We start from the raw sequence: 10,618 nt of genomic DNA, 5'->3' as shown, positions 1-10,618 counted from the left end.
TTCTGTGGGATTAGGGGTAGGCAAAAATACCTGTCAACCACAATACCTACTATATCCGATTTGATCGGATCCTAAAAATAGGATACCCGATCCATATTATTTGATTGAATAAAAAATGAGTTAGATACTCGCTTATACACTGAGCGAGCCAAGGTCAAAAGATTGAGCGAGCCAAGGTCAAAAGATTGAGAACTCGCGAATGCTCTATATATATATATATATAACTAAATAAATTCATTGAGTATTGCACTACAAAACAAATATGAGAGAATATAATTTGTTTACAAAATTTCATTTATAAAGGTCATGATCGTATATTTCTTAAGAAAGAGTTTAATTAAAATGGAATATATATTTTTATAAAAAGGCACTACTTGTATCAAATTTTCATTGATTTTAAATTCTTTTAATTTTAAAAATTTTTCTTGTACTCTCTTTGCCTGTTTGTTTCTTGGTAGGAAACCTTTTTCAAAAAAAAAAAAAAATCATTGTTGAGTCTTAAATATGTAAAATATAAAATTAAATTACTATAAATCATTTTTTAAAAAAATTAAATGATGAACGCGGTGAGCACCTATTGACCCAACCCTCTCTCAACAACTATCTGATAATCGGGTTCCCACCGATAGGTGAGGACAGGTGAGGGTCAGAAAGTGATTGACCCGCAAGGTGTGAGTTGAGTCAGTCAAATGGTGCATAAGACGATACCCGATTCGTGTCCATCCCTATGTAAGGTTGCAAAACAAATCCATGCGTGAGCAGTCAAATCTCAATTCAAACTCGGTCAACATCGAATTCGAGTCGACCAAATCGACCTATCAAACTCAATTATTTTAATAGTGAAATTATATATATATCTCTAATATTTTAATTATTTATTAAGAACAATGACTATGCAACAATGACTATTGCATTCATTTTTTAAAAAATAAAATAATTATTTTTTTTTAAAACTCGAGTAGGTTCAAATTCAAACTCGACTAGACTCGAATTTGAAATCAAACTCAAACTTGAGTTTTACATCAAAGGCCTGTCGAGTTCGAGTTTGAATTCGATGTTGGTGAAATTCAGTCGAGATTCGGTTTAATTAGGCCAAAACTCGACTTAATTTTACTGGTTTACAACCCCAGTTGTGAGTAGGTTAGTGGACACGTGGATAGTTATCACGGTTTTTTATTAGAAAAATTCTTAGTGTTTGATTTATATGCTAAATTGATCCTTAATGAGTCAATTTTAAGCACATATAATCCCAAAATTTTTTAAGGATATTTAGGACAATTGACGTAATTTCAACGATAATTAACAATCAAGCTACTAAATAATTGAATGGCACTTAGTCGCGACATAGCACGTAGCTCTTTGTACTTCCTTACACACCGCTGGTTCCAAACTCGCCTCGTGCAGAGACGATAGTCACCATACCACTGGTCCTAGGTGTATGGTACTTAGTCCCATACATCACTTAACTCATTGTACTCTCTTACGTAACCGAAATCATAATACCACTGGTCCAGACTCACCCATTGCTCACAGATGGCTCCTAAACAGGGCACTTAGTCCCACACAACACTTAGCTTCTTGCAATCCCTCGTGTAATTGAAATATAACACCACTGATCCCAGACGTACCCAGCATAGAAACTATGCGAAATTTGCTATGATACCCTTTGTACCGCCTTGTGTTCACTGGACTGATCCAATAACTTTTTAAATTGAAATTATGGGTTCAAAATGATTAATTCAAAATTATTTAGTAGCCCGTGATTCAGAACTAATATATTAATCACTTCCTTCTAAATTTCCGACACGGGACAAAATTGTGCAAGTCCTCACAATAACCTAATTGAATTGTTCAAGTAGGTTCATGTAACCTAAAAACAAGCATTTTTCCTATGATATATTTCGGTTTTTCACCTCTAGTTTCCAAGTTTACATTTTGGGTTCAAATTCCCTTGCTCTATTTCCGTTTTTTAAATCCCATCTTTTCTTTGTTAGAAAAATTTTTTTAAAAAGATATATTTATCCACAAACCAAAAATTTTGCATTATTAATGGGACCAAGTGTCTTTTCGTTATGGATTTAGATCGATCCACGAGGCCGGACTCTTGGCAATTATTGGAGCAAGTGCACCATAAAGTTGGGGATTAGCTAGTGCTGAGTTGAAATTTGAGCACCGTAAAGTTGATGGCTTAAATTGGCTTGATTTAAAAATAAATGGATGGAACTCACTACGAAACATAACTTTCAATGAATGACAAACTGTGTTATTTTATTACATGTTGCCTCACTGCATTAGTATACACATAGTAAGTTGCAATTTAGAATGGCAATTATAGAGGCCCTAAATCTACCACATTGTGCTAGTTAGAAATATACAAGGTCTAAGTTTGAACTAGCGCTCAAAAGAAGAAAGAAAATTATTTGCAGTAGTTCTTTGCAAGAAAAATTAGGTTTGTTAATTATTACTTTTTTTCACTAACCTAAAAAGTTGAAAAATTATAAATATTCCAAAAACTACCCAACATCCAAAGGTTCATTACCAATACATATTGGTTTCTAAATGGATTCAATTTAGTTTTGAGTAAGTAGTATATGCTTTTAATTTCATTACCAAAACGTAGTCTTCTATTCATCTAGATTTGACTTTTGGAAACAAAAAAAAATTGGGGGCAAGTATTAACATTATATGGTAGTATATATGATGAAAATTTTTTTTGAGATATTGCTTTCTAAATTATATGTATATGGTTGTCATGCTTCTCAAAGTGCTTTTAAATTACTTGTTTGAAATGTTTTGTTATTTCAAGGGGCTATTTTAATTTGTTTATGTCATCTGCTTTTAGCTTGTCATTAGGTTAATAAGTCCTTCGTATATTTTCATTTGCTTTTACAGCAACCTTTTAAATTTTTTAAAAGGAAAATTGTTCAAAACGTCCTTCACAATTCGTAAAATGACTTTTTTCGTCATTCACTTTTAAAAGTGTAATTTTTCGTCCTTTACAAATTCACATTAGTTAAATTTGGTCTCAACCTAGATTTTTGACTAGTTTTTTATAGGAATTCATCACATGCCTTGCATATGACCAATTTTTAAGGGCAAAATTATTAAATCAAAATTTATATAATCCATCTATAGTCCCTTACATTTCACAAAATGAATTATTTTGTCTCTCACATTTGATAAAATAAAATTTTTCATCCCTCATTGACTATGTGTACGAATAATTTTTTTTTTAAATCTATGTATATATTTATTTGAATTTACTTGAACAATATGAATAGCATGTAATATATCTCTATTTGATTTCACCTAAACAGACTAATTGTAGCTGTACATATGCTATTCAATAGATATATACATGGGTTTAAATCTAACAATTTTGTTTTAACCCCATCCATATATATATATATATATTTGATTTCACCATGTGAATCTATTCAATATTTGTACCCTTTTCTATTTTGGTAATAATTCATTTATTGAGTTGTCTAATAAGGCCATCTAACTAATCAGTCCTAATTCGATTTATAGTCATGCTAACAAATTGCAGTTTAAATCTGAAATTTTTACTCACTACCTTTAATACTAACATTTGAATTTCTTGCCTTGTGATTATTTTAAATTTTGAAAGTGTCAATCACTTACTTCTTTTTGTCATACTTTTCCTTTGTTTATTTTTTTGCCTAAATTTAATTCAATATAAACACTTGATAATATTTAGGATTAAATGTCTTCTTTGGTTTCAATTTTCGAGTAAAAGGAAATGAACATGAGTGAAAAACTAACAAAATTTTTAAATATATATCTATTTTAATTTTACCTGAATAGTATGTTTAGATGAAATCAAATAAAGATATATTACATGCTTTTCATATTATTCAAGTGAAATCAAATAGATATATACATGAGTTTAAAAAAAAAGTTATTCATACACATGATCAATGAGGGATGAAAAATTTTATTTTGTAAAATATGATAGATAAAAAAATTCATTTTGTAAAACGTCAGAGATGAAACAATTCATTTTGTGAAATGTAAGAGACAAAAAAATTTATTTTGTGAAATATGAGGGACTATAGATCGGATTATGTAGATTTTGATTTGATAATTTTGCCCTTAAAAAATGATCACGTGCAAGATACGCGGTGAATTCCGATCAAAAACTAGTCGAAAATCTAGATAGGGATCAAATTTGACCAATGTGAATTTGTAAAGGACGTAAAAGTACACTTTTAAAAGTGAGGGATGAAAAAAGTCATTTTGCAAAATGTGAATGACGTTTTGAACGATTTTCTCTTTTTTAAAAGCAAAAAATTTTGTAGAGTCTACCAAAAAGTATATTTACCTATGGTTTTTTTTCTATAATCACATATTATAAAAGTCAAAATCACCCTCAATGCATAGTTTAATTGAAAAACATTTTAGTTTGAGCAAACGTCTAAAAGTTTCTTATGTCACAAATGTAATTGAAATGAATATAATATCAAACAATATTTGAATCTAATATGACGAAACCAATGACAGATTGTAGATATGATAACCATGCATGTTGTAGAGGTGACAAAGCATAAGAACAGAATTTTCAAATTTTTGTTTTACTCTTTACCTAAATTAGATATATCATCTGATGCTACTCAACTTACAAACAGTTGATAATATATAGAGGTGTCAAAATGGATGATTCGGACGGCTTTGGACTGGTCATAAATGGATAATGGGTATAATTAGATCAACCCATTTAAACCAATTTAATAAATTGGTCAAAATGAGTCAACCAATTTATATCCATTTAATAAATGAGTATGGTATACCCAATTACCCATTTATGACTCACTTGAAAGTCTACTCATTTTTTTTTGTTTTTTGCATATTGTTTGACAAGAAATAATTACATTTTATTATTATTAGATTGGTAGGAAATTCAAATTTATCTGCTTAACACCCACTAAAACTTGAATTTAAATGTATAATTATTTTTAAATAGGTATAAATTGATAAGTCGAGTCAATTCATTACCCACCAATTAAATGGATTTACTTGGATACCCATTTAGCCCGTTCAAAATTCATTACATATCCAAATCCACTTATCAGTAGACAGATTTGGACGGACCAACATAATTAAGTTAGGTTGTAGTTGACATCTCTAATAATATAATAAACATAAGCCACAAGAAAACGGCATGTAAGTGCTAAACATATTAGGAAAGGCTAATACGTTTGATAAGCTTGTAGTGCTTCACAACCCCATCTAAAGACTCTCTTAATCAGATCCAATCTCTCCATGTAAAGATGAGCTATTTGTATCTCCACTTTTCTCTGCCAAATATCGATTCTTCGACACAACCTAACCTCTCGTTCAATGGTTTCTTTGCCTTGGAACCACTATGTCGTCTAGGAATTCAACTAGTCATGGAACATTGTGGTTGCTGTCCATTATGATTATCTCTAGCATTTTTTTTTTCAATCCAAATCATGATGGTATTCCCTTTTTTTATGCAAATATATCCTTTTATTCAAATAAGGATGTAGGAGTTACAAAATTTTCAACAAGAAAACCAAATCATTACCGCTGCTTAGCCTATCATCATCTTCCTAATAGAAGGCATGCCTAGCCTAGCTAGTTGGATTTCTCCGTGTGTCAACTTTTGAATCACACTTACATGATCATAAATAAGGATAAGATGTTGACGATGAGAAGCACCCACATTAGCCAAAATGTCAGCAACTCTACTAGCCTCTCTGTAGTAATGTGAGAACCTCGTCGTGTCCTGAGCCAAATTCCAAATCTGCCTTGCCTCCCTTCGAATCTGCCATAGACACTGAAGGCACCTTTGAAGAATCCCAACCAAGATCATTATACAGATTGTATATTCACATTTGTAAAGCCCTTCTGAGCACACACTCGAAGACCAGTTAACAGGGCCAACACTTCTACACGCAAGCTAGATGTTTCTCCAAAGAAAGTCGATAAAGCAAGTAGAGGCAGCCCTGATGAATCACGTAAAATCCCACCACTGCCATTCACTCCTGGGTTGCACTTAGAACACCCATCCGTATTCAGCGTTGACATCCCAACCTCCTTCGCCTTCCAACGAACAAACTTAAAACCAAAAACACTTATCGGTTGAGCTGACCATTCATACAGCTGAGGAAACGTTTGCAACCCAAGCCTCTCATTAAAGTGGATTTCCACCACTGACTCAACCTCTAAAATAATGGCATGACAAATACTTGCAGTTCGCAAGTGGATCCCTTCACAGTACACTTTATTCCTAACCCTCCAAATCTGCCAACAAATAAAACTTGGAAGAGCTGAAAAAATAAATCGCCTTTTTTCTGTTCTAGGTGAAAAAACCCACCAAGCCACTACCTGAGCCCGCAATGATGATCTTGAATATGTTAACCCACACATACTACCGAAGTAATTCCAAACGTCCTTCGCAACCTGACCCTTCGAAAATACATGCTCCATTGTCTCACTCGACACGTCTCAACAACACAAACATTTCGAAGGCAACTAGACGCCAAACTTATTGAACATCTCTAGCATGTTCAATATCCAGCTCCACACCCCAAAACATGTTTGCATTTATTGAATATTTCAAAAGACTATTTTATCAGCATGTCACTTACAAAATAGATTTCCAAATAAAAGAACTAGTAAAACACCTTATGAATTATGGAAATGTTATAAACCTAATTTGAAATATTTAAGAATGTAGGAGTGTCTTGCTAAAATACTATTTCCTAAATCTAAAAAAGGAAAAATAGGTTCTAAAACTTTTGATTGTATATTTATCAGATATGCTGAGTATAGTGTTGTATATAGGTTTCTTGTTTTAAAAAGTGATGTACTTTTTTTTTTTTTTGTGTCAAACATCATAAATTCACTTCATTTCATGAACTTGATATTACAAGATTGGATACATCAGAATTTCTCCCTTTGTAATCCTTTTGTGCACTCTCATGGAGCCACATGGGAAAACACTCTTCCCATTCAACATTTTTAGTTAGCTTTACCGCAAATTTTGCTAAGCTATGTGCACAGCTGTTTCCAGCTCTATGAACAAAAGAAAAAGTACATTGTTCAAACAAACATCTCATATTTGCAATGTCTTCAAGGACAGTAGCTATCCTGGTATGCTGGTCCTTTTCCTTGTTGATCATGTCCACTACCTCCTTGCAGTCAGCCTGGAATTCTACTTCCTTCCAGTTTGCATCGCAAGCCATTTGCATTCCCATCCGAATTGCTGCTGCTTCCTCCACTTGTGGCTCGCTAACTTTTAGTTCAGCTCTTGCCCATGCTTTCATCAGTTTTCCTTTTGCATTCCTAGCCACAGCACTTATACCTGTTCTCTTCATGTTTTGTGAAAATACAGCATCAGAATTTATCTTTATTTGTCCTCTTGAGGGTGGCTTCCATGCCTCGCTGCTATTTGAACTTGTTGTTTGTTGAATGAACTTTCCATCTAAACTTTTTTGGGCTTCTATATACTCATTCCATTCTACCATAGCTTTTTTGTACTGACTTCCTTGGATCTGCATCTTTTTCATCAAAAGCTTTCCTGTTCCTCGTCTTCCATATTTGCCAGAGGATATTTACAGTTAGCGCTATATGCTCCTTACCTTGTTCCCTCTTTTTTGCGCCTAATATCCCTTCCCACCATCTTACAAAATTGCTTCTCATATCCTTCAAACCATCCCATTGTATTGGTGCTAGCTTCCAGGTGGTTTCAGCAGTGTTGCAAAAAAACAGCATATGTTCAATTGTTTCCACCCCTTCCCCACAACTTCTACACATTGGACTGCCTTTACCTGTTCTCCTGCTTATTTGTTCATTTACTGGTAGGCTATGATGCAGACACCTCCAGATGAAATGTTTTAGTTTGTGTTTCATCTGTAAGGACCACACCCCTTTCCAGATTTTTGAGCTCTGTTGGTCATAGCTCGTTCCCCCTCTATCCTCTTGCATCCTTTCCCTGTGCTGTTGCTGACTTGTACTCATTGCTACATCATAGGCTGACTTCACAGTGAACACGCCTGAATTGGTGTATCTCCAATACAGTATATCTTGGCAGCCTGTTATACTTAGTGGTATAGCCTTTATCTTCTGGATATCCTCTTCTATAAACCAACGATTCAGAGTTCTTTGATTCCAATTTCCATCTGTTATCAGTTCATCTGCTTTTCTTATGGTGCACTGTGGATCTCTCCGAGTTTTTATCCTGCCATCATCACTCCCTGGTACCCAAATATCCTGCCAGATATCGATTGTTGTTCCATCCCCTACTCTCTTCCCTATCCCTTCTGTCAACAGTTTCCTGCTTCCCATTATGCTTTTCCAGATCCAAGAAGCTGCTCGAGGTGGATCCTTGTTCTAGTTCTGTGGTTGTGCTAGATACTTAGCCTTCATCACCTTACTCACCAGCAAATTTGGATTGGTGAGTATTCTCCATAGTTGTTTGGCTAAGAGAGCTTCATTGAATTTTTCCAAGTCTCTAAAACCCAGTCCCCCTCTACCTTTCACCCGAGACATTTTTTTCCAGCTAGTCCAATGTATTTTCCTCTCTTTCTCTCCCCCATTCCACCAGAACCTAGCTATCATCTGACTTATATCCTTACACAGCACTTTGGGAAGCTTGAAGCATGACATGGTATATGTGGGAAGTGCCATTGCCACTGATTTGATAAGAGTCTCCCTTCCTGCTGGGCTTAATAGGTTTCTCTTCCATCCTTGTAGCTTGTCTTTTACCTTTTGTTTGATATAGCCAAAAACCTGTTGTTTTGATCTGCCTATCATCATAGGGAGTCCTAAGTATTTCCCACTTGCAGCTTCCTTCATATTTCCAAGCTCCGCACATATGGTCTTCCTCAATTCTTTGTTTGTGTTTGCACTAAAGAACACAGCAGACTTTTCATAGTTGATGGCCTATCCTGAAGCTCGTTCATATATAGCAAACATCCCTTTCATTTGTTCAGTTTCCTGGATACTAGCTTTACAGCAAAATAGAGAGTCATCAGCAAACAATAAATGAGACAGCATTGGACATTCCTTCCCTACTTTGACACCTGTTAGAGCTTTACTGTTTAGTCTCTGGTTCATCAGGTTGGACAGCCCCTCAGCACAAATAAGGAATAAATAAGGGGAAAAGGGATCTCCTTGTCTAATACCCCTGGATGGTTTAACATATCCCACCTTTTGGCCATTTACATTAAAAGAGTAAGCAGTAGTTGTAACACAGTTGAGGATCCATTTTACCCAAGTGGGACAGAATCCCATTTTCATCATCATCCTTCCTAGGAATAGACATTAATCTACTCTGTCGTAGGCCTTTGATAGATCAAGTTTTAGAGTCATGAATCCATTTTTGCCTGTTCTCTTATTTTTCAAGAAGTGCATCAGTTCCTGGGCTAGGATTACATTGTCAAGGATATGTCGACCAGGGACAAAAGCAGATTGGGCAAAGCTAATGCATTTTGGGATGACTCTTTTCAATCTGTTTGCCAACACCTTTGCAATGACTCTATAAATAACATTACATAAAGAGATAGGCCTATACTGGGATAGGTTGATGGGAACTTCTACTTTCAGAATCAAAGTCACTATAGTTTAATTCAAAGCCTTTAGTAAATGACCCCTAGCAAGAAAACTTTGAATAGCCATCACAATATCATTTTTGCAAGTAGTCCAGTACCTTTGGAAAAAGAAAGGGGACATACCGTCAGGTCTCGGAGCCTTGTTTGGGTGCATAGAGAATAATGCAGCCTTCACTTCCTTTTCATCTACTGGTTTTATCAGCATTGCATTCATCTAATTGAAACAAAAAATGCTGAATTTTTTGAACATTTTTTTCAAAATTCTAATAAAATTTGTCGTGCACCTATTAAAATTAATAGAGAAATAACCTCTAATGAGGAATTGAGGAGTAAAAGGCCAAAAAAAGAATTCTTTATGGAAATAATTTTCAAATATTTCTTTTTTTTTCCTAAAAATTGACCAGGCTTAGACCCCGACATGTGTATTTAGATATTTGTAGAAGAGTACACGATGAAGAGGGACGTGAAATCTTAGCTCCTAATTTAGACTACATGTAAACTTAATATGTTTAATGGATTCTTAGCACGCTCCACACTTATGATATAGCAAAGGCGCTTGAATTTTTTATTTGACATCTCATCATGTTTGAATCGTTTTGCTAGTACCCGAATACTGCTTGTGCCTTCTAGTATTCTTTGAAGCTACTGAGATGAATTGATATTTTATATGGTGCTCATCATCTTCACATTGAGAGTTGTTTTCTTTGTTTTCCTCATCTTTGTCATCTTCGCATTGAGAGTTATTTCAAACTTTTTTTTATTGATAATGATCTTTTAATTTATTTTGATGCCATCATTTCATCTGAGGCTAAATTATAGAAAGAACCAATTAAAATTAAAATTAATTTAATTTGAAAAATCAAATTTGGATTTTGGTAGATTTACCACCTAATACAAAACATGTTAGTTGTAAATGGATTTTCAAAAGAAAATATAATCCTGGTGGCTCTATAAATAAATATAAAACTCATTTAGTAGCAAAATTTTTTTTTCAAAAATAAAATATTGATTATTTTGAC

At 34.0% G+C, this 10,618-nt stretch overlaps 1 protein-coding gene across 1 annotated transcript; it reads right to left on the bottom strand.

Annotated features, from left to right (window-relative positions):
* Positions 1–6,899: 6,899 nt before the first annotated feature.
* LOC113777324 lies at positions 6,900–7,364 on the bottom strand. Its single transcript, XM_027322357.1, has one exon. It carries the CDS (start codon positions 7,362–7,364, stop codon positions 6,900–6,902), a length of 465 nt encoding a protein of 154 aa, XP_027178158.1.
* Positions 7,365–10,618: the final 3,254 nt, after the last annotated feature.

This window comes from Coffea eugenioides, chromosome 7, assembly GCF_003713205.1.
Source record: "Coffea eugenioides isolate CCC68of chromosome 7, Ceug_1.0, whole genome shotgun sequence".
NCBI lineage: Eukaryota > Viridiplantae > Streptophyta > Magnoliopsida > Gentianales > Rubiaceae > Coffea > Coffea eugenioides.
This window is presented reverse-complemented; position numbering and strand designations above follow the sequence as displayed.

Coding starts and splice junctions, on each gene's coding strand:
- LOC113777324 (XM_027322357.1), bottom strand. CDS start 7,364: ATGAAGAGAACAGGTATAAGTGCTGTGGCTAGGAATGCAAAAGGAAAA.